Genomic DNA, 25,730 nt, shown 5'->3' on the forward strand with positions numbered 1-25,730 from the left:
TGAACTACTAGTATAGTTTATTAACAGACATCAACCATACGGACTACAAACACAAACACAGTCTATAGCCACGATTAATCCACCAGTACTCGATTACCCAGGGAATTTTTACAAAAATATATATAACTTGATAAAATATCTATTATAGGACACTAACATGCTACACACAGACATTTCTAGACTGTAATTTGTGTAAATGTGGGGGGTAAAAGGGTTTACAATATGAATACATTGTACATTAACAACAAAATACACAATTGCATAATTTATTTCCATTGTTTTAAGGAAGTCCTTAACACTATATTACATATACATCGAACATAAACATTGGAAAGGAATTTCCCAAAGCTTTTAAGACATTTACTAGAAACTGATCAATCATTTTAACTCCGCAAATCTCTTATAAGTAAACAGGTGCATTCAACACAAAGCAAGCTTTAAATGTTATCAGTTGTTTAATTCAAAATGGGACATACAATTTTTTCATTTGTAAATAATATGGCAAGAAGTTTTGCTGTAACCAATGAAACTTGCATTAATGTCATTAGGTGGTCAGCAAAAATATCAGTCTATTTTACAAAGGCTTGCCTGTATGCTCTGTTGAATGGCCCTATAGCACCTCTTCACAACAACCTTGTAATGTATCAGCAGGAGAGCAAACTGTTGTCAGCGGACCCATTACATCCTCCACTCTTTACCATGTCACAATGAGATACTCCACAGAAGATGAAACATTTTTTCTATTTCCTTTCTTTTATTTATTCAGTTTATTTTTGCAAAAAAAGAAATTTCAAAATTCTTGCTAAATTCAAGAATGGCCTTTCAAGTTTGTTGCTTACCTTACATCCCATGAATAAACAGAATGAGTCCACATACTTTACACAGGGATGGTGATGGATTAACATACATGCATTATGGAATGCGTCAAGTTTGAGTATGTTGCAATATTAACTTTAGAAATAAGGGCACCTTTATTTACTTGTCAATCCTGTTCAATCTAATTTCATTCAGACAGTGGAATTGACAGGGTAATACTATGTACGAATAATTTCTTAACAAAATACAGTAGCAGATGAAAATAAAACTTGCCTGCTTAAAATGTAACATAGTACATGTAACAATCATTAGTTTCAGCATTACTTCTGTAACTGAGAGTCTTAAAAAAATAATTTGCAAAGCTCAAAAAGAAGTTTGTATAAAATAAAATATCCCTGGGGTTTGTAACAGAAAATCAGTCCTGATTTCAGAATTTCAGAGTGGTTCCACATTAAATACATTGCAACATGACTATTGAGTTAAAACCCCTTCCTCCAACAGAGAAAACTGTATGCAAAAGACGAATTCGCAGAAATACTTGACCTCTTTATATGCTTTCCTTGTCAGGATGCAGTTCATGTTATGTGAAATCGTACTTCTCAACAAATAAAATGATTGGACTGACATGTGGACAAGAATCTACCCAATACCATGCAAGTCTTACTCTATAACATGATTTGACCTTACATGAATTTCATGCCAATTAAATACATTTTAGAAGCTTTGAAATCAAAATTTAACACTACCTCTTTGGTTTCTATTTATATTAAAATAGTGGAGATAGCTGGACTTGTGGTCTTTCCATCTTATCTATATATTTATTTATTTGATTTATGTTTTATGTCGTACTCAAGAATATTTCGCTTATGTGACGGCTGCCAGCATTATGGTGGGAGGAAACCGGGCAGAGCCCTGAGGAAATCCTTCTGTTCTTTCCATCATATAATACTCAACATAATAAAATTAATCCAAAATCCAAAATTCGTAACTTAAGCAAACACCCATCTTTGGTTTGATTAAATTATTTCCCTTGTAAAGAAATAAAAGAATGCAAAAAATCTTTCATTTTCTGTTATACTACCACTGTTTCTGATCAACCAGGTCCAGGTGTCTTTAGGCTGAATACCAGAGTATCTTTGCAAAACATTTCCATGGATTAGTTTGGAATTAGCTGAATTATCGCTTAGAGGTCTGGTATGAGTGAATGATTGATAAGATTGTGATGAATGAGATAAGCATAAATGATTGATTGAGATCTCAAAGTTGATCAATATTAAATATGGGTATCGAAATATGGAACAAAAATTGTAAAGTTTAAGGATGAGCATTTCTAGTTGACAGTGATGTCATGTAGAGGTCAGAAACCCCATAAGTGCACATGTCTGTCTGATTAAGGTACACAACTAATTTGATACTGCCATCAAAGGTGAACAGATAAACTACTAAACAACCTCCTGGCTGATTCTAACACCCAGACTGCTGAGCAGGCCTTCTCATTTTAATACGCACATTTTGAGTTACTACAAAAGAGTGATGTCCTCTTACAACATGACGTGACAGTCAATTTCATGAAGAGGTGGTGTATAGAATACTGAAAACTAACTGAACAGGATTAGATTAGTTCTACTATGCCATAAAGCAGTGACGTCATTTAGCACTGAACTGTCACAATGTTGTCGTCCTGAAGTAACTCAAAGACAGCCTAGCACATAACAACTGCACCTTAGAAAACTGTCCTACATGTTCAAGAAAATATAGTGAAGAACATATTTCAAATGTGCAGTTATGAACATTTAATATCTAAACATTATGTATGTACTGAAGACTGCATGCTTACCATAATAGTCCCACCGTTATATGATTATAAGATCTATTAAATATGTCCCTGGTAATATATTAATGATACTGAAGTCAACAAGCTGGAACTGATATAATACAGTAGTAAAGGAATTCAACAATAACAAATCATTTGTACAGGAACTGAAACTAGATTCTTGGAACTTTTTTATACAAAAAAGCTCACTATGAAATAGATGTGAACAGGTCGAATCAAAGTGTAAAGTATGAGGAAAAATTAACATGACAACTAATGTAACAGGACTGAGTACAGGTGACAACTGCTATGGAAGACACAAGGCATTCCGTCGTGTACATGATTACATTAAAGCTGGATATTGAGGTGGGAGTACTGAGTACATAACTAACACTATAGCTAGAATAGTTATACATGTAACATACAAGTAGATTTTATTAACAACTCTGGTAATAATAGTTAAGAAACACACCTGTGACATATGGTAGAGGATGTGTAAATCTAAATTCATACTAAGTTAAATTAATGTTAATTATCATTGCTAAATTTAGTTCCTGAACATTTCAAAATACAATATATAGTTTAACAAAGGTGCCATGATCTGCTTTGATATTTCTTCTGAGGTTTTGCTTTCTCCCAAAATCTGGATGTTCCAAATCAATCCAGCACATCTGTAGTTTTCATTTCAAACATCTTGCATAAAAACTGGCTTGGAATCAAACACGATGTGAGGCCGTATTTAAGCCTACAAGCCTGGCATAGAGGCCAGAGTTTATCTACATCAGTTACAGCAACACAGGGTGAAGACAAAACTGCAGTAAAATACATAGACAGTGACAGAAGATTAACTACTGTATACTTCATCTTACAATAGTCTTGCATCGAATTACCTCCCTTGAGGTCACACTCTCCTTTAACAGGTGCGTTTTCAGGAGTAAGGTGTGGTTAGTGCCAAATTTCAGAGTTTAAACTAGTTGAAGACCTAGATTTAAGAGAGATCTTCATTTTATAAATTTCTTTGGAAGGTTAAGGACCAATCTTATGTATTTTTTAATCCATTCAAAGGTAATTTTAAAATGTCGACCCTAATTAAATACAACAGACAGCTTCATTAAACACTGAAACTGAAAAACATGGACTTCCCTAAAGATCTCTCTACATTCCACAAGTTGATATCATGTATTTTTACATTTTATTACCTACAAAATATTGGTCATTGTGGTGACATAATCTATGCACTACATGCTTATCACACTTCTCGCATTTTCTAATTTTCAAAAACTAATCTTGCATTACATCAGTCGCTTTCGTGTAATAAGGAAGTAATTCAGAGGAGTCTATTTCATCTGACCATACATGGGGTGATGCACTTAATCTGGGATTAAGACAGACAGATAATATAATAATGATAAGATTATCCATCTCTTAATCCCAGACTTAATCTAAATCATATAAAGATGCGCTCAACCCAGTACAGTTACAGTGCTTGTACCAGCACAGCTACGGTGTATGTACCACAACATGTACAGCCTCAGCTCTGATGCAAACAGATATATTGCTCTGTTTATAATTCTTCTCTTCAACAAAGATTTGAACAGAATTACCTATTCTATACAAATAATTTATAAGTAGGCCTATACTTCAATGCTGTTTTGCCTTCAACTTCAGACACTGTGCATAACTGAGTGGGGTGGGCATAGGTCATTGTAATGCCTTTAAAATAATGCGATATGCGCAGGGTGTTGAAGGATTTTGTATTGACGATACGAAGATACTACTCAGTGATAAGATTACACGATAAGCAAGTAGCACACACTCGCTTCATTATGCAGTTATACAGTTTGTCATTTTTCTTGTGATAGTTTTGAAATGCTTCCCATGCACAAAATCAGACTTCTGGCAAGCAGTGGTCACTTCCAAACTGTAATGGCACTTTTTACCCAAAGTTGCAACCTTACAAGATAGCAGGTTTGCAATGTCATCTACCTTCATGTCAGAAGGAAATGAATCTCACTGCTGCATTTAATTCTTTATTAAAACAAAAGTTAATAAGGTCACAAATTAATCGAACTACTTTCAATATATTTAGGACTCAGCAAAGATTTGATATCCTAGAAAGATGTGGTGTACGATTTTGTACATACAGTTTTGCATTTATCTACTGAATTTGACAACACAAAAAGTTTTCTTCCATGTTGGTTAACAGCATGTAACATGCTACGGGGTATATTATGAGCATTATCTTCCATGCACTGACCATGTATTTCCATGATAATGATGACTAAGGATCATATATGAGCTTCTTATGCATACTTTTACAACTTGATCATTTTCACTTGTTTTCAAGTACACTCAACCAGCAAAAATGCAAGCACTTATCTCTTTAAAATACCAGAAGCTCTCTGTATACTTATGCTTCTTTCCCTTATCCACGTCCATTTATAGTACCTTATCTATGATCAAATATATTAAATAATTTATTCATATAGCCAGACTAATTCCTGGTAGATAAATAACAAAGAAAAAGTACCAGAGGTTTGACTAGATGGTAACTAATTTGCTGAGTCAGGTTCAAGAAACTTGAACTGAGCTGCCTTTGTTCGAAAAAAAAAATAATTAACCTCTATACAAGTATATGTACTTATGTCATAAAACGCACACCTGATAGATTCTGCGTTCTACAACTTGGCATATTGTATTCTGATGTGTTGAGTTTGTTTCATTCTGCATACATGTACCATTTAGATAAGTTACTTGGAAAGATTTAAATGAGAAAAAAAGAAGGACATGTCTGAACATGTATAACACATTAACATATTCCACATACAAGCAACAATATATGATTAGAACATTGATGAAATTACAACACAGGTACATTATAGAGTGAAAAGCTTGTAATTTTTGCCAATAATGTTTATCAAATCTAAACCAGATGAAAAGTAAGCCAGCCGCCATAAAAGATGACACTGTAATAAATTTGAGTTCGTTGAAGCCATTTTAGATACCATTACATATCATAATCTGAAATCCTTACTGCTCTTTTTAACATATTTTAGGCCGTGACAACTGTTATGTAGCCAAGGTCAATAGATATGTTACAGATACGACATGTGAGGATATCGAGCTCTGGAAATGGAGGTCAAATCAGTTTGCTTTTTAAAATATTTGAAGTGCACATCTGTGACATAAATAGCTACAGTACATTAAAGTGCATGACCTGTAAAAATGTCACATCACAAGAATACAAACCTCATGGAAACATGTGAAAAAAAGTTAAAGGGTAAAGAGTGAGTAAGACCATTATAGCCTCCATTTCTAGAGAGGTGGATGACCCCTGACCTCCTTACAGTCACCTTACCAAGACTGGTAACTTTTCAATTCTATATGGGCCAGTTCTGAAAAATTCACAGGAGCTGTCACCTGTTTACCATGTGTTTATTAATGGAAGCATGGGCAAATTTTCTGCTCCATTAATACTTGTATGTGTAATGATTCTCAACTGCTAGCTATTATCCACACAGTACCAGTACATATCACACATAAGTACACAGCTTATTCACAGTTTTAGTAAAATAGGATACCAGTAGAAATTAAAATCAGGACAAAAACTTAAAGTAAAACAAACGTTCCAACAGCAGTCACCATTAAATGATTCGTAAGGTATATATACACAGGTTGGGCTTAGATTTCGGGGTGTTTAGCGATCAACTGTCCTACTGGTGGATGATGAGCTTTGTGGGGTGAGAATGATCGAGTGATGACCACAGTAGTCACATGACCACTACAACAACAACAGAGTAGTGCAGGACTTCTTGTGTACAACTACAACAACTGACAGCTCCGCACTTTCTTCTTCTTCACCATCTTGGGAGGCGGACGTTCTTCTGCCTGAAATTTTCTGTGAAAAAAAATAAAAAGCTGAAATTAGATGGAGCAGAGTACCAGACAGTCCCTCAACCTATAAACAGCTATTAATTTATTTACATTTACTTATTTTAGTATTTATTTGCTTGTTGCTCAAAACCATACTGAAGTACTTTTCACTTTTACAATGGAGGTGAGCATCAGGAGTGAAGGACACCAAAGTACCTGAGGTAAACCACCAACCTTTAGCAAGTTACTAACAAACTTTTCCCACATGTGACAAACAGATTAGCAAGACAAGTAGACTGCACAAACAGCCACACAAGGATCATCATTAATACTGTCACCATGGAGCTACAGTGATGTTGGGGGAAATCTACAAATTCCCTGTCCAAGGCCGGGTTTGAACCTAAGCCACTGAAATGCAATCTCCTCTAACCGCTAGTTCACAGGCCACTCCACTAAACATCTACAGCAGATGTACACTGAGATTAAACGTAAATGATGCTGTTACTGTTATAACATAATTAATCCAAATTCACTGTTTTAAATCAGCGCCATATCAGGGCTCTTGAAAGCAAAATTATTGGACTGTGTAAACTAGTAAGTAATGTCAAAGAATCAAACCAACTATTAACCCACTATTAAAGAGCCTAAAAGTTGCCACAATTTAACAGCAACAATGTAACAACAAATGATGAGGAAAAGGTCTCTACAAGCAAGCTAGGTCCCCACCCTTATAACGTTTCTTCTGAGTACCACAATGGAACAGGTCACACTTTCTGTTTTCAATGCTACCTCACTGAAATGTCATGCTGCAGACACCAGATATGATATCCCACCCAGTTACATACACAGTGTCTGAACACCTGACCAATCAATACAGCCTACATCCCAGATTGCCAAGTTGAAGGCAACAGGAAGACTTGACTTAGAGCATTTTCTGTGTTACCTTGGTCATAAGGCTGTCAGACATTACAAATTGACAAAAATACAGTATGTGTATTATCTTGGTCATACCTGACAATTCGAACCAAATCATAGAAAGACTGGTCAACATTCATGCGGAGTTTTGCACTGGCTTCAATATAGGAAAGGTCCAACTGACGGGCCAACTCTATGCCTTCATCTCGACTTATCTGAAATGTGAAGTCAAACATTAATACAATTTCCTCTTTTTTCTTAATAATTAATATATAAACCAATAGAAAAACTATATTTTAATGTATCAAAATATTTATTTAATTGTTTATTTGAGTGGGGCCTAGAACGCTGAGTTTAATGATATTTCACTAATGAAAAAGCAATAGGTTGAGGAAATTGGAGTGGAAACCACCAGCTTTTGCCACAAACTAATGAATTTTCCAACATACCATACACAAATGTTCACACTGACAGCCAAGCTTAATGAATACATCATATTGGAGGAAAGTAAGTGATATTCAACAAACTTCATGAAAGAAGAAACGAAAAAGCCGAACAAGCCCTATCTACATGTACCCCTTAATATGATAACCAATGAAGGTCCTTGAATGTATCGCATCTTAATAATAGGATACCAGCAGAGATTTAAAGTGGGATGCATCACAGATGAAACTTCATGTTTTGCGGCGCATAACATAAGCCTTTTGACATGTAGTATGTAATATGTAGCAACAGTACATGTACTATGTAGCCACTGTGCACATAGCATGTACCACTGTACTTGAAGGCATGTAGCCACTGTACATGAAGGCATGCAACATATAGCACTGTACATCAAAACATGTAGCCACTGTACATGAAGGCATGTAGCCACTGTACATGTAGCATGTAGCCACTGTACGTGAAGGCATGTAGCCACTGTACGTGAAGGCTTGTAGCCACTGTACATGTAGCATATAGTTACTGTACATGTAGCATGTAGTCACTGTACATTTAGCATACAGTCACTGTGCATGTAACCAATGAAAATGTACATTTAGCATTAGGCCACTAGACATGTGCATGAATAATGTAGCCAATAAACAAGTAGAGTAGCATGAAATCTAGTGGTATAATGCCACTGTCATCATTCTTAGTTTAACACTACATAATGCACTGATGATGGGGATTCCTGCAAGCCAAAATTTCACCAGTTTGGTCAATTTGATGCTTTCAGCACAGTCACCAATATACATGTACTATGTATACAAGTAAAAACAGAAGAAAGGCACAATAGTTTTCCTTACCATTCGCATATGTTCCAGGTCCGCTTTGTTAGCCACTATTAACATGGGGAATTCATCTCTATCCTTCACCCTTAATATCTGTTTGTGAAATTTATAGATCTCATCAAAACTGAAAGTGGAAACAAAAACATCAAAGTAGACAATGACATTGCATAAAAGATATCACTGAATATTCTCAGAATACATGCAACCAAGAATCAAATCTGGACATACAGTCACCACAAAACATAACAAAACAATTTCGAGAAATTTATTTATTATTTATATAAAGGTGAAATGTCAGGAGTTCCTTCACTGGTAAAAGTCCTTCACTGAAAAAAATGTGATATCTCACTGCTCAGTCCAAAATAAGAAACATTTTGTTTTGATGATGTCATAATACAAGTTCAGTTAACTTTAAAATTCCTACCTCATGTGACAAGATGTCATGTGTGACGTCACCCTACATACAAAAATCTGTGTAGGCTAACAGCTACAAACACTGCTTAAACTTGTTCAAATACACAAAATCATGGTATTATCAAAATATAAATAATACATGTACATGTAAATAGAATATTGCTCAGTGAAGATTGAATACATCATTATTTTCAGGTATATACAGTATATATAAAATACAGATGATATAAGATGATCACCGATTATATACAAAGTAGTGCATCATAGATAATAGACAGGTTATCGACAAACTTTCCCACATGTGACATACATATGCACACCGTACAGTATTGGCAGAAGACAACTGGTCTTTAACAAATGTTTACAAATGTTCATCCAGTCAATTTACATATATACATTTATGTCTAGTGATCTGGTTGAAAATAACATTTAAGACTATATGCTGTGTGCAGCCGTTATCTCTAAAGACAAATATCTCATCATTACATGTTTATTGTGTCAATATGTACAAAGTATAGGTGTATATATCATTTTACAAATGCATACGTGATAACCGGTCAGACTTGATTCTTGTATTCAGTAAGAATGAGGTATGTGTACAGATTATCTGTTTCAATATGCATCTTTTTTCAGCATTAGACAAGAACATAATCCAGTACTTAAATTACTTTCTGAGTATATAATAGCAGATTCCGTATAGTGGTGAAAATCGACAAAGACCAGGTTTGAAACCAATCACCTCAGTAAAAAGCACATACACATATAATAATTAGCCATTTCACCCCCTAATTATACTCATCATGATCTAATGAAATAATTGCATTGCTTACTCGTATTTGCAATCCATAGCATTGTAGAGAAATTTTAGTTGCTGTTGAAGTGTACATGTAGGTAGATAATAGAAATCATTGTAACAAATAATTGAAATAAATTGTGAAAATATATCAGGTCTTGCGACATAGCATAGTATGCACTTGTCATGCAACTAGAAAAGACAATTAACTTCGGACATGACTGAAATCAACGGTAAGTTTGCGGCTGCTGTGGTAAAAACTTTGTCTCCGGTCCCATTCAAGCTACAAGGAAGTGAACTACATGGCCAGTGTGATCATAAAAAAAAAATTCACTGCATGCAAATTCAACCCTGCTGATTGTGAAAAGACTTGTGGATAGCCTGAGCACAGCATGAGAGTCAAGTCAATGGTGTAATTTGATCATATCTACACGACATTCTGGTGGAGCTATACAGTAGGGAAAAGATGTGAGAGGGAAAAAACAGGCGTAAGTGAGCAGGAATGCAGACTTATTGGGATGCAGAGGAGCTCACACCCCTAAATTTAACACACAATCTACAACCACATGCATCAGCCACTTTTTACCCTGTCAAATTATAAACCCACACCCAGAGCTGAGCAAATACACATACCAGTACATGTATTCATGCATACATGACACTGTTGTCTAACACCCTAACAGGCTAAAATAGGTGAAAAACAAAATGTTCAGGGTGATGTTACAAACGCAATATCGCAGCAAGCTTCTGAATGTAAAATATTACTTTCTGAAAAAATATACCTTAGTCTAATACTTAGAGACCACCAGTAGGCCTCATGCTCAGTCATTAGCCATACAGCACCACAATCAATTACATTTCACATGGAACGTATTAGTTCGAAAATTGGTTTTGCCTTAAAGGACCTTTTTAAATTTTTAATCAGAACCACATATTATAATCATCACTTTTTGGCAATGAAGTTATGTTTTTGCCAGTGTTTATTCCTGTCTATAAACGTTGGTTTAATACAGGTAACATGATGCATGCAGGTGATAAAGATGTTACATATGTCCACGTCTGCTATCTATAACTGCCACATGTATGAGTGCTTTATCCCAATGTTCAGCAGTTAAACCCAGCCCTGACCCCTAATACTGCTGACTGCCTTATTCTCACTCAGGCAGAACCTGAGGCAAGGCTTATGTTACCCATCCCTTGTGAATGGGGCATGAATTTCGGAGCAGACAAGATGGCCTGTGTCCCCAGCGCTGACACAACAGGCAGATTTTTAGAAATTCACAAAATATGCCTCTATGAGTGAAAAAATCCACCTAGTGTGTCTCGTCTTAAGAGGACATTAGCTGTGTTATCACATTTTACCATGAAGTCTACTGGTTTTGTTTTGAAATAAAAAACGAAAATAGCAATTTTATATGGAAATGTGTTTGCATCCTATTAAGCTGATTTACTTTGACTTGAGCAAATCTTCAAAGGAAATCTGACCAGAAACTCATGAGGCAGCTGTAAACTCTCAACAACTGATGCAGGAGTCAGAGTAAATTTAGTGCCGTGTACCCCTACCACATGGGACAATTTAGTGCTATGTACAAGTACCACATGGGGCAATTTAGTGCTGTGTTATAAAGTTGATTAGTCACTTCCTCCGAGTAGTTAAGCCACATACCTGAGTGTTGTGGACCTTATACACTAACTGATAAATTAGTTTGCACAAAGAAGGTCACTCTGGCCATTATTTACATATCTATATCTTGAAATATAAAACTGTCTTGGATAGACAAGAAAACTTCAATTGGGCTATACACTATGTCAAAATTTTGACAAAATAATTTATACACAAAATTCATTGTAAGTTATTATTCAATCCGCCTATAAAAGAGAATAACACATTTCAACTTTCATGATAAAAAAGTACATTCTACACAGAATATCTGCAGCTTGGTTACATGTAAATGACAAATCATATGGACAATATCACAAATTACCTTTATTCTTTTTTTTTTTTTCTTTCCACTGAATGAAATATCTAAATAGGAGAGTTTCAAGTTCAAACTCTTTTATGGTTGAAGGTAAAAGTCCAACTGTATCCTTTGACCTGTCAAAAATGTTAGGCAACTGTTTTTGATCACATCCACTATAACATGGGCATCTGAAAAAATGTCATAAAAAGTAATTTAGAGGAGAGGAATGTTAGAGAAGATTGAGAATCTGAATGTTTGTGATCTTGAGAAGTTCCTAAAGAAAAGAAATTTGTGCCTCTGGAAAAGGGTGATCAGTAAATTAATGTCAACAAAAGTTGCCTAACATTTTTCACCATTCACATGACATAGCAGGACTGTTTTTACCATTGATGATAAAAGATTTCCAACCAAAAACTCCCCTATTCTGTATGGTGGGTGGGTGTTATAATGCTTCACTTTCTCTCTACTTTGGATATATTTTTCAGTGGTCTTTCAACTAACAATTATTTCATTTTTGCTTTCCTTTCACCTTAAATAAGATAAATTTATCAACTTTTTAAAGTACAACATGTAAGTGGAAAAGAGATTTCAAAATATACTTAGAAACATACAATCTGAATGTAAACACACATTGTAGATTGTAGATTTAATTACTGTGTTTTGCTTTAAAAAAATGTTACTGAACATACACAAACATGTGCACATCATGTAAACATGCAAAAATACCCTTAAAAACTAGTTAGGCTAAGGTCAGCCACGAGTAAACAATGTAGTACAACCAGTCCCACTACCGGTTTGTGTACTGACATACACATCTTACTGAAGACTGATCAACAACAGCCACCCCCTCACAACCTCAAACATACAGTACTAATTGCTCTGGTCAGACAAATGTCCAGCCTTACATGTGCAGATATTGTATACAATTATCCTGTCCCAGGGTAAAGCACTTACTCATCCATAATGCAGTGTACATTATTTATCCCACGGCTGTCAGACAACGGAAATGGCACTCGATTATAACTCACATGTCAGAACTTCTAGATTCTGGTTTGTTCTTGTCATCATTTATCGAGAATATAAATTAAAGATACATGTATGGATATGGTACTGAATTTTTCAATTACTGGGGAATGCAAGATTGTTTACAGCTCTGGAATCAAGCCAATGTAATTTCTCTGAGTGACACATTAAATTAAAGGAAAATATTTGCAAACGACATATTCAAAAGACATGTTTTTCTTTAAAATACATTTCAGGCACATGCATTTCTGATTTTATCCATAAAGCTAAATACAGGGCTGATTTAAAAGTATATGTATAGGCACTCTACACAAAAAAGTACGTGTACATGTATAGGTAACAGTTCTGTAAAAATTATATGTACCAACATTGTGTAAGTACGTGCATCAGCACTGTGAAATGCACATGTACTGTACCAATTACATGTACATGTATCAGGACTGTACAAATTACATGAGCATGTATCAGGACTATACAAATTACATGTACATGTATCACGACTATACAAATTACATGAACACGTATCAGGACTGTACAAATTACATGAACATGAATCACGACTGTACAAATTACATGAACATGAATCACGATTGTACAAACTACATGTACATGTATCACAACTGTACAAATTACATGAGCATGTATCACGCCTGTACAAATTACATGTACATGTATCAGGACTGTACAAATTACATGAGCATGTATCACGACTATACAAATTACATGAACATGAATCACGACTGTACAAATTACATGAGCATGTATCACGCCTGTACAAATTACATGTACATGAATCACGACTGTACAAACTACATGTACATGGATCACAACTGTACAAATTACATGAACATGTATCACGCCTGTAAAAATTACATGAACAAGTATCACGACTGTACAAATTACACGAACATGTATCACGACTGTACAAATTACATGAACATGTATCAGGACTGTACAAATTACATGTATATGTATCACGACTGTACAAATTATATGAACATGTATCACGCCTATATAAATTACATGTACATGTATCACAACTGCACAAATTACATGAACACATATCACGACTGTACAAATTACATGTACATGTATCACGACTGTACAAATTACATGAACATGTATCAGGATTATAAAAAGTACACCAGTGTGGCAAAAAAAGTAAAAAGTACAGCACTGATTAAAAAATTACATGTACATGTATCAGCACTATAAAAGCATATATACTTAACTTTTTCTCAATTTTTTTTAACTGCCTGTCAAACAAAATGACCTACATGTACATGTAGTAAGCAGGACTACAAAGTACAAGTACTAACTACATATATGTGCATCCTAGAAAGTATGTCACTAATGCTCTTTAATAGAGAACAGACATGGACAGAGTGATGTGAATTTTCATGTTTAACACTATGACCATTCCATATGTTTACTGTGACACTTATCCCTAAGAATTTGGGGTGTAGAGAATTCATTTGCACCATTTTATGAAATTTGCGTCTTTAGGGCCACAAACATTATTTTACAGAATATCTGTAGGCATAAATTCCACTGAAAAAGTGCTTTAGAGGTAGAAAAAGGTTGAACAATTTACAATAGCTCCAATGCATTTTTTATTTGAAAATTAAAACTCTTTTCAGTATGTATCCAATGAAATCGACATACAACAAAACTCTACACTCATGAACTATGTAATGTACTTTGAACAAATCGTTTTCTTTTAAATATGCAATCAATTGTAATATCATATTAAACAAAACCAATTTTGAATTTCATTACAGCCAATACCAAAGACAATATCTACAAATACCCCATACCTGCTTTACACACTCATCATCGTGGTTAAAATTAAAAATAAGTCCAACAATTTATCCCCCACCCCCACCACACTCTCCCTACACACACATGAATGAGGACCTTAGCCTTTCCTGGCTTCTTCCTTTTTCTGTTCCCCTAAACTATATTTACCTCCTAAAGCTACACATACTTATGGCGCTGAATCTTCTCTAAAACATAAACATATGTATCTCAAAACCATGACGCTAATTAAGTAAGACATCTCTCAACAGAGGCTCTCCTGTATAGTACAGATGGCAGCACAAACGCCGCATCTTCAGAAATAAACAGGTGTTCTACAAACAGAGGTTTAAGTCAAGGGCTTTGGTAATAAACATCAAAAGTGACCTACTACATCACTCATACAAGACTACCATCACTTGTACACTACTCCATGTCTTGGACACGATCGCATCACTTACACACGGCCTCATCACTTACACACGGCCTCATCACTTCCACATGACCGCATCACTTGTACATGATCACATCACTTACACACCACCGCATCACTTCCACACAACTGCATCACTTGTACACAACAGCATCACTTGTACACGATTGCGTCACTTACACACGGCCTCATCACTTACACACGACTGCATCACTTGTACACAACTGTATCACTTGTACACGATCGCATCACTTACACACCACAGCATCACTTCCACATGACTGCATCACTTGTACATGACTGCATCACTTCCACATGATCACATCACTTCCACTTGACTGTATTCCTTCCACACCACCGCATCACTTCCACATGACTGCATCACTTGTACACCACTACATCACTTCCACATGATCACATCACTTCCAAACCACTGCATCACTTTCACATGACTGCATCACTTCCACATGACGGCATCCTTTCCACATGAACACATCACTTTCACATGACGGTATCACTTGTACACAAATGCATCACTTACACACGACTGCATCCCTTCCACATGACTGCATCACTCCCCCATGATCATATCACTTACACACCACGGCATCACTTCCACATGAACACATCACTTTCACATGATTGCATCACTTGTACACCACCGTATCACTTACACACCACCACATCACTTGTACACGACTGCATCACTTGTACACGATCGCATCACTTACACACCACAGCATCACTTCCACATGACTGCATCACTTCCACATGATCGCATCACTTACACATCACCGCATCATTTACACACCACTGCATCACTTACACACCACCGCATTACTTCCACTTAAGCACATCACTTCCACATAAGCACATCACTTTCACATGACTGCATCACTTACACACTACAGTATCACTTGTACACGACCGCATCATTTCCACATGATCACATCAATAACAAACCACTGCATCACTTGTATACCACTGCATCATTTACACACCACGAATTTACTTATACATGACTGCATCACATGTACACCACAACATCACTTACACATGACTCCATCACTTACACACGGCCTCATCACTTACACATGACCGCATCACTTGTACACGATCGTATCACTTACACACAACCGCATCACTTGGACACGACTGCATCACTTACACACGTCTGCATCACTTACACACGACTGCATCACTTATGCATGGCTTCATCACTTATACACGGTTGTATCACTTATGCACACCTGCATCACTTACACATGACTGCAGCACTTATGCACAACTACATCACTGAGGCATGGCTGCATCACTTACACACGACTGCTTCACTTTTGCATCACTTATACACTGCTGCATCAATAACACCTCTGCATCACTTATACATGACTGTACCACTTATGCATGGCTGCATCACTTACACACGACTGCTTCACTTTTGCATCACTTATACACTGCTGCATCAATAACACCTCTGCATCACTTACACATGACTGTACCACTTATGCATGGATGCATCACTTATACACGACTGCATCACTTATACACGCATGAGGTGCTCACACTACTGTTTTCAATGTGCTCATAATCTCAGTAAAGCACCATACTTTCCATCTACGCAAAGAACTTATGCTCAAGTACCTAACATTACATGAACATGTATTTATGAGTGTACATGTAATAAAACTAAAGTTTTAACATGTTGACCCAAAGGAACAAAGTATAGCATCACAGAAATAGGCTGTCCACAGATCTTATTAAAGAACTACAGAAATTAGCTGTCCACAACAGTATATCATATCAAAGTATAGTATCACAGAACTGTAGAAATTGGCTGTCACAACAGTCTATCATATCAAAGTATAGTATCACAGAACTGTAGAAATTGGCTGTCCACAACAGTCCATCATATCAAAGTATAGTATCACAGAACTGTAGAAATTGGCTGTCCACAAAAGTCCATCATATCAAAGTATAGTATCACAGAACTGTAGAAAATGGCTGTCCACAACAGTCCATCATATCAAAGTATAGTATCACAGAACTGTAGAAACTGGCTGTCCACAACAGTCTATCATATCAAAGTATAGTATCACAGAACTGTAGAAATTGGCTGTCCACAACAGTCCATCATATCAAGTATAGTATCACAGAACTGTAGAAATTGGCTGTCCACAAGTCCATCATATCAAAGTATAGTATCACAGAACTGTAGAAATTGGCTGTCCACAACAGTCCATCATATCAAAGTATAGTATCATAGAACTGTAGAAACTGGCTGTCCACAACAGTCCATCATATCAAAGTATAGTATCACAGAACTGTAGAAATTGGCTGTCCACAACAGTTCATCATATCAAAGTATAGTATCACAGAACTGTAGAAACTGGCTATCCACAACAGTCTATCAGATCAAAGTACAGTATCACAGAAATGTAGAAATTGGCTGTCCACAACAGTTTATTATATCAAAGTACAGTATCACGGAAATGTAGAAATTGGCTGTCCACAACAGTCCATCATATCAAGTGAGTGAGTGAGTGAGTGCTTGGGGTTTAACGTTATACTCAACAATTTTTCAGTCATATGACGACGAAGGAATCCTTAGGGTGCATGCACGTGTAATGTGCCTCCTTGTTGCAGGACGGATTTCCACCGCTCTTTTATTTAGTGCTGCTTCACTGAGACGACTTACCGAAGGCAAGTAAGCCGCCCCGCCCAAGCCATTATACTGATACGGGTCAACCAGTCGTTGCACTATCCCCTTCATGCTGAACGCCAAACGAGGAAGTTACAACTTCCTCTTTTAAAGTCTTAGGTGTGACTCGATCAAGGATTGATCCTGGATCTACCGGTCCCGCCATCATATCAAACTATAGTATCATGGAAATGTAGAAATTGGCTGTCCACAAGTCCATCATATCAAAGTATAGTATCACAGAGCTGTAGAAACTGGCTGTCCACAACAGTCCATCATATCAAAGTACGGCATCACAGAACTGTAGCAATTGGTTGTCCATGCATGTATCAAAGTATAGTTTAACAGAACTGCAGAAATTGGGTGTGCAGGCCATCACATATCGTATATCCACATGCAGAGCAACACAAATATGGGTATGTTGACTTAACACTCAATAGCAGGTAATACAGGATCACAGAAGTGTTGAATTAAATGATCACTTGAGGAGATCATACCAAAGTTCCATATACATGTACCTTTGAACAGACTTCAGAGAACTGTTGAATTACCTGATGAGTTTAGGTTACTACTTCATATGGAACATAATTTCACAAAAAAGCCAAGTAGGGGTGTCCTGAGCAGTAATGTATAGCTTTACAGAATACATGCACCTCAAATTCGTTATCCAGGTCCGCTACGACACATTTTCAAAGAAATCCTGAAAATGACTATGCCCAATACGACACCAGGTCAGAGCATAGTTTCAATGAGTGGTTGAAAATAGTTTATAATGTAAATATATTGTAAGTTATCACAGTATATAATCTGATTATAATAATATCAAAGTTTAGCTTGAAAGAAATGCTAAATGGGTGTTACCATGAACCATGCAAACCCTGGCATCAAAGTTCCCCTTACAGGCCAGAGAGAACTTTCAAGACTCTTTATAAATCAATGAAATATGTCTTGAAAATTGCTGTACAACATATCCAAACTACTGGCTGCCATGGTACACAGTAAGGCACATGAAGTTTTATGTGTGATTTGTGTAACCGGCCATTGACACTGTGGGCCTATACATGCGCTTACCTACTGCGGTCTATAACAGAGAAGACGAGTAAAAACCCCTCCCCTGATCTCATGTACTGTTCTCTCATAGCACTGAACTCTTCCTGGCCTGCTGTGTCCAAAACTGAAATGAAAAAAAATCCTTAAAACCAAAGATCCATTGCATAATCTTAACTCATTTGCTCACACTTTACCAACATTTACCTAAGACACCAGACATGACACCTCACCCAGTCACATTATATTGACACTTGGCTGACCTGTACTTGGCATACTCTGCATATGCTGAGTCCTAAACGGTTTACATGTAGCACCAAAAGTTTAAAAGAGTCTTGAAATTTCCCATTATGAAAAGGCTGAGCTGAGTTTTTGAAATTTTCGATTATTTTACAACTCTAAGTGCGCACATAATTTTTTTTTTTAATTTTAATGTTGACTTATCAGCATACAATTCCAATTGCTTATATTAACTTTGAATACATATTTTGACACCATGTCAGACCTGTCATGTAGCAGAAGTAAAGAGTTTGCCATGATCCCAGTTACAGCAATTTATATATGCCATGTATGTAAACAAAAAAAGATAAAAAGGACGATTCAGGGAAGAAAAAAAATATCAATTCTGTTAGAAAAATCTGGCGAGGGCATTCAAATTTAGGGGATTAATCTAGGTATAGATTATCACATATAGGGGTAACGCATCAGTCAGATCTGAACTACTGGGTGCACTAAATACCTGTACTGTAAGGACAGACACATACACTTACACTGTACAGTACAGCAAAATGTTTTCAACTCCTCAACATGCAGCTGTTTAATGTGTAGTGTGGACACAAAATTTCTGGGCCTTTTTTTCCCCGAACAGACCAGTATGGTTCACAAATACTCAGAACCGTGAGGTGATAACTTTGCTGCCTATATGGGGTCAATATCTGATGCCCAATATCAGACAGCTACTATTGTTTAATATAGTCTAGAACAAGTACAGAGTGGTACATGGATAGTAATACATTTAAAAAAAACTTACTATCCAGCCTGGCCACAACATCATCTATTACACACTGCTTTGTGTAAGAGTCTTCTATAGTTGGGTCATAGTCCGTAACAAAGTATGACTGAAAAACAAAATGAAGAACATCTAGATTAAGGATTGAATATTTATATCAAGAGCTTTTCATGTTTGAGAAGGTTTGACCAGCCATCATTAAAATTATGTTCATAGGGCCTATAAACTTGAACAGCCCTGATCAAAGTTTTTTCTTTATTTGTCTTTCCATGTTAAATTATTTAAAATCCCTATCTTTTTCAAAAGCCAGAATTAAAAAAAATACAACATGTATGTATAGAATGTATTGTACATTCTTTAGAGGCATTAACAATTTTTATGTAACTTCTCTAGTAAAGAACACTATATTTATCTCCCGGCATTCTGAACCGACATCATGTCAGTCTGCAAGAAGGTGATTTCCAAAAAAACCCATGACAAAATGCCTTTACGAAATCACAGAATCAGATAAAGGTTTCATATCTCCATCTCTTCAGAGAGATGACCTCAACAAAAACTGAAGTCAGCCAATATGATTTAAAAATGTAAAAATTTAAAGAAAAATGTATTAGATAATATCTGACTTAACTACACTGTAATACAATATGGAATGACAAACATTCATTAATGTGTTTGGAAGCATAATATTTGCATGATTCAATCACATCTTCTGATGGCCTTAATTTGACATCACCTGTGGAAATAACATACAGTATACGAAAAAAAACAACAGCATCCTTTGTCATGTACTATAAAATGGATAGTTGCTCTTTGGTACAAGTGAAAAATCATTGAGTCCTTGACAAACATTATTCTTTGGAAAAAGCCACACAAATGTCTTTGACTGCTTATTGTTGCTGAGGTCGTAAGTGCAATCAGACTGGTTCAGACTGGGTTTGAACCAATACCTCATGTGACCTAGCAACTGAACAACCCATCACAATATCCACTCTGCCATGGCAGACTCCTCAGCAATTTAATAACCCAAAACGTTGAGAAATATACACACCATAACAATGGCAGCTTACTAGCACAATTAAATAAACCAACAGTAATATTAAGTACCAGTAAACAACACAGACGGAAACTTAAGAGGGCGGGTTCAGCTTAGCTCATAGTAAGGGGAGTGTCATATCACATTCATAATATCACAGGCCTGAACAAAGGTATGTATGAGCTCACTGAACAAACAATAGATATCATTCAAGAGCTATATTCCACAGATTTCTTGACTCCAGTAGGTTATCAGTTCAAAATAACCTTCCTCAATAAAAAAGTCAACACAGGCAGTCATAAGAAAACTGTGCTGTTAGTGTGTACACATTCTATGTACTGACAAGGCCATCCTTAAAAACACATCTGGAGGGCGCAACCTGACCCACTCACTAAAACAATGCTAGTACACAAATTTTTTTTTCCCATTGGCCTTAGAAGTTTCTACATGTAGCTTGTGGCACTAAAAACTTGACTCAGTGTGGAGATTTAAGTTTTTCTACATAATGGTCAAGCAATGTACTTAATTTTGTATTTTTGAGATTTTCTATCAACACACAGTTGCTTCCAGTCACGCCCTATCCCCTCCACAAAAAACAGAAAGCATTTTTCTACCAACTGAGCAATGTCTGGACTAGTGTCAGGTTACACCCAGTAACGATGTTGTTAACGGTGGCCCAAATGCCTGCATTGTCTAGGTGATGCCTGTAGCTAGTAGACAAGATACATGTAGTTTGACATTTCCACATTCGCATTTTCTTTTTGATTATGCTGATATTTATAGCAGTGCGAATGACAGCTAGATTATTTTTGATAAAAGTGAAGTACATGAATTTCAGAATAACAAGCAGTAGGCCAAAGGTTCTATCTCTTTTGTCACTCTGGCAAGGGGCAGGAAAATCCTTTACAATCAGAAGAAGAAAATTATGCCCCTGAAATCCTCAAAAAATAGCCAGGGCCTTTGAAGTCCAAATTATTATTCACTGATAAAATGACTTTGTGATAGCTAGTAGATTAGGCGTTGATACATTAAAACGGCCACAAATTTTATTTTTACTTCACTACTCATATAACTTAACGAAGCTACAACTTTATTAACACATCGAGTCAAAACTATGACGAATTACACAGGTGACTTGCACCAAAAACAGGTAGTTCCGAGATATCTTTGAGATTTGACCATGTTTGACCCCCAACTTATATGCACTAAGAAATATCTCCACATCAAGTGGAGATCACTCAAATGATGTGGTCAATTTCTGGGAGGAAGAATTCACACATAACCAGTAGAAAATCTTGATAATTCATGCGGCAAAGCTCCTGAATTAAGAGATGCATGAAACGTTGCAGTTTCAGATGTGTCCTGACATGTAAAAGTACAGTTTCTCAGCTTTCTTCTCGGATTTAAAAATGGCCTTAAAATACAGTTTTCCTAAGGCTCCACCAGTCAATCCTAAGGCTCCACCAGTCAATCCTAAGGCTCCACCAGTCAATCCTAAGGCTCCACCAGTAAATCCAGAAGTTAAGCAACCTGCAGTGGTGACACCAACGGTGATACAAGTACATGTAGCTGTCAAAACAACTCTTGGGGGAGGGAAGTCTCTGGTTGGAGGGTGTTAAGCCGATCCTGCATTCCCTGTAAGTCCATTGATGACTTCATTTCCAAACATTTCCAACCATTGATGGAAAATATGCAGAAAAGTCGATGGGGTATTAAGTGACATAAAATATGCATCAAAGTTAAATTTTTAAATTTGTTTCTCTTCTTGTTTTTTTTTTTGTGTTTCTTTGTTTTGTTTTTTATTATATTTCCTTCATTTCCCTAAAACCATAATATTCTTTTTTTTTGGAGTTGTCAAGGACAAATTTTCTCACAGAGAGTGACACATATATGAATGAGCCAGTCTGGTTCTTATCATTCATGTGATAAAAATGCTTTGTTCACAATCTCCAACAGGCTATGTTCTCCAAACTATTCCATTATTTGCAATCCGGAAAACATGCCACATATAATCCTGCCATAAGAAGTCACCTTATTTACAGAGCCCAGTCAAAGTCTACTACATAGATAATGTTTCTTCTCAAGGGACTGCACATTTGTAAACAACCTGGTGACTCAGAGAAACACCATGAATGGCTGGCATTTACCAGGCCTGTACATCAGAGGAGTATATGCAACTGACACAAAAAGTGATGAGTCAGCAAGGAGCACACGAATAAAGACATGTACATGTATGCTTCAGGGCAGACTAGAGGTACATCTAGCAGTATCTAGAATATTCCAATGTACCCCTACCTTTTTTAGTTTTATTTTCTAATTCAAATGACTCCATAACAAGGCTCTGGTGTATACTGGATCTTCTTGCAAAAGTTATCTGATGTTATGACATTGCAAGATTGAACATAAGATGACTTACAAAGAAATTGTCAGGCACAAAATCCATACTGCCACCTGTCATTCACTCTTTGGTTGAAGCCTGACATTTTAATGCTATTTAAAGTCTCAGAAAATCAGACATCACACGTAAGGTTACAAACATCAGGGGAAAGTGGTGAAGTTATTGTTATATTCAGGCAGGCATTGATGAGAAGACAATTTAACCCAACATCGGGGCCTACATGTAGTTTTGCAAACATGTTTTTGCAGTTAAGTCTGTTATACATGTATTAACCTACATGTAAGTCTGGATAAAAATGTTATACGAATCATATGACAGGAATGGTATTAATATTTAAACCTAACTTCATTTTTAATACACTTTTGAACAACCAACTGAAGTAAGTGATACAAATCCAACCAATGGCTCATTATTATTTAATACTAAATATGGCAGGGTCTCTTGGCTCAAAATTTCTAGCTGTAGAAAAAATCATGAATTTTCAGAATGTACTACTTCTGTGACTTATAAGCAGTGCAAAGCATGTTGAAATTGCTTACTTTTTATTATGAATTATTAGTAGCATGAGAAATCTGACTGCACACGAGTGTGGGGCATGTGTGGAGGCATATTTTACAGTACAGCTGACCTTAACTTTGAAGGCAGTGTCAGTTATCAATCACACTCCCTGGGTAATTAACTATATAATTTGATGAATTTATTCCAGGTGTCACCTTTCCATCCCTTTGCATGTTGGGGAGTCATGCACAAAGGGAGAATAAATGGCCTAGTAAATCAGAGTATAAGAATCACAAAAGATTTTCCCTGAACATTTTTCACACATGTACAATTTAGGACAAATATGTATTCACTATCAGTTTCCAATCTTTCGAATATGTGTTTTCAATAGCCATAAAGTTAACCCACTTACTTACTAAAGCTTTTCAATTTACTTGTGATGTCACATAGGAAGACTAAATCTAAAGCTAGCCCTCCAGACATGGCTAACAAAGCTACCGCCTTAAAAGGTATATCCGAACGCTGTTTGTACAGTTGTAGTCCTTTCCCATTCTAGTTAAAATTCAAGTGGCCAAATGATGAGACTTCTCACATTTCAAAAGGCAGTAAACTGCAACACAGCTGATGTTCCATGTGAAGGTTTTGATGAATACAAAAGCAAACATATTTTGTACATTGAATGATAATGACTTTAATGGTGTCCACTAGTCTAAAGGGGGTGATTTTGCTAGGAATTAGAAATATGAGAAATTTTATACTTCTGAAAATTATTTTAGTACACAGACTAGTAGATTGAGAAATACTTGGCTACACCTTATTCGTGACTGCTTTGATTATGGCTTGCCCAAATATTTCTCAACCTACTAGTCAATGAACTCACACTTATTACTTTGGTGACTTTATGCTCACACTTAATTACTCCCTCCCAAAAATATTGCCCTATTTTATTTACGTACTGTTTGTGGTTTAACACCACAATGTAGAATATTTCAATAATAGGACACACAAGTTTTATGGCTGGAGAAAACTGGGCAAGTGAGGAAGAGACTTTAAGAAATGTGACAAACCACAATTCAGATTCAGTCACATAGTCTCTTCTAGCTTAAAAAACATACAACGTGCCACAGACTGTACAATATTTTTTCTTCTAGTTTTGCTTTTCACTTTTTTTTTCTCTACTATCATTGTCAGCGTGATAAAATTCAGATTTATTAATCAGGTGATGGCAAAGTTTATTTGACTGATCATGAGGTCAAATCACACACTTATTCACGATAACCTCTCCCACCCACACAGTATACCACCATTCAGATTATTCTGCCAAGAAGTGAAGTTAATGGAACAGCCATGATAAACGGAGACTCCAAGAGATTTAGCAAGTTGTAAACAACAATATAATCTTGTACAGCACCATAGACTAAAAAAAAAACAAAAAACTGGGAAGTTCCTGATGTTAAAGGGTAAAGTTCTAAGAGAAAAATAACATACATGTACATAACCAAGCAACAACTGTCATTTTATTTCTTTAATTCAGAAAGTGACATTGACAACTTGTCACTTCTCAAGCAATGCATTGTGACTTGAAAACAGAAGAGCAACAACATACAGTCTTTATTTTTACTACATACCTGTATAAACTGAATAGTCAAGGCACTTTTTCCAACACCGCCGCCTCCAACAACAACTAATTTGTAGCTCTGGCTATAACTGTTAGCCTCATGATTACGAGACATTGCGCCTACCAGTCCCCAAAGGTGGGCAATGTTGTCATCACAGAAAGGAAAGAAACTGACAACCTCAATGGTAAACTGCGTCAGCGCGGCTACGAATAGAGTGCATATAGTGCGCAACAGTTATGTTTCGTATATAATCGACTATTCATATCAGTGTATAGTTTTTAAATGATATGATTGCAAAATTTGGTAAATCTAACCG

At 36.2% G+C, this 25,730-nt stretch overlaps 1 protein-coding gene across 1 annotated transcript; it reads right to left on the reverse strand.

Moving 5' to 3' along the window:
• Window positions 1-25,592, reverse strand: LOC135466551 (ras-related protein R-Ras2-like). Its single transcript, XM_064744102.1, has 6 exons — window positions 25,424-25,592; window positions 19,888-19,975; window positions 18,882-18,984; window positions 8,704-8,812; window positions 7,514-7,632; window positions 1-6,527 (listed from the first exon to the last, which is right to left on the reverse strand). The coding sequence occupies exons 1-6, from the start codon at window positions 25,526-25,528 to the stop codon at window positions 6,452-6,454; spliced, it is 600 nt and encodes a 199-aa protein (XP_064600172.1). The 5' UTR covers window positions 25,529-25,592; the 3' UTR covers window positions 1-6,451.
• Between the last annotated feature and the right edge of the window lie 138 nt (window positions 25,593-25,730).

The sequence above is a fragment of the Liolophura sinensis genome, chromosome 1 (genome assembly GCF_032854445.1).
Source record: "Liolophura sinensis isolate JHLJ2023 chromosome 1, CUHK_Ljap_v2, whole genome shotgun sequence".
In the NCBI taxonomy this organism is placed as follows: domain Eukaryota; kingdom Metazoa; phylum Mollusca; class Polyplacophora; order Chitonida; family Chitonidae; genus Liolophura; species Liolophura sinensis.

Coding starts and splice junctions, on each gene's coding strand:
- LOC135466551 (XM_064744102.1), bottom strand. CDS start 25,528: ATGTCTCGTAATCATGAGGCTAACAGTTATAGCCAGAGCTACAAATTA. Junction 18,985..19,887: donor TGTTGTGGCCAGGCTGGATA/GTAAGTTTTTTT, acceptor TTTTCATTTCAG/TTTTGGACACAGCAGGCCAG. Junction 7,633..8,703: donor ACCTGGAACATATGCGAATG/GTAAGGAAAACT, acceptor TTCACATTTCAG/ATAAGTCGAGATGAAGGCAT.